The 233-nt window shown below is 42.9% G+C and overlaps 1 protein-coding gene across 1 annotated transcript in view; it reads left to right on the top strand.

Moving 5' to 3' along the window:
- Positions 1 to 92: 92 nt before the first annotated feature.
- Positions 93 to 233, top strand: part of ddx46 (DEAD (Asp-Glu-Ala-Asp) box polypeptide 46) — a gene marked incomplete at its 5' end in the record, with an annotated part of 7,106 nt that continues 6,965 nt past the window's right edge. The window contains 1 exon segment of the mRNA XM_035666099.1: positions 93 to 214. Within this exon segment, the coding sequence (XP_035521992.1) occupies positions 93 to 214 (122 nt within the window).

Below are 233 nucleotides of genomic sequence, written 5' to 3'. Positions count from 1 at the left end.
TAAAGTCTATTTTATCTTAATGTTCTTGGCAAAAGTGTGTGAGACATATTTTATACTTATTCTCATCCTGTTTTCCTCTCTCTCTCCCACAGCTGTAATCATGACCCCTACCAGAGAACTGGCTCTGCAGATCACCAAGGAGTGTAAGAAGTTCTCAAAACTGCTGGGACTCAGGGTGGTGTGTGTTTATGGAGGCACTGGTATCAGCGAACAGGTAAACACACACACACACA

This window comes from Morone saxatilis, unplaced genomic scaffold (assembly GCF_004916995.1).
Source record: "Morone saxatilis isolate NCDOM2014 unplaced genomic scaffold, NCSU_SB_2.0 Contig20, whole genome shotgun sequence".
In the NCBI taxonomy this organism is placed as follows: Eukaryota; Metazoa; Chordata; class Actinopteri; family Moronidae; genus Morone; species Morone saxatilis.
Note: the sequence above shows the minus strand (reverse complement) of the source record. Positions and strands in the feature narration are given on the sequence as shown.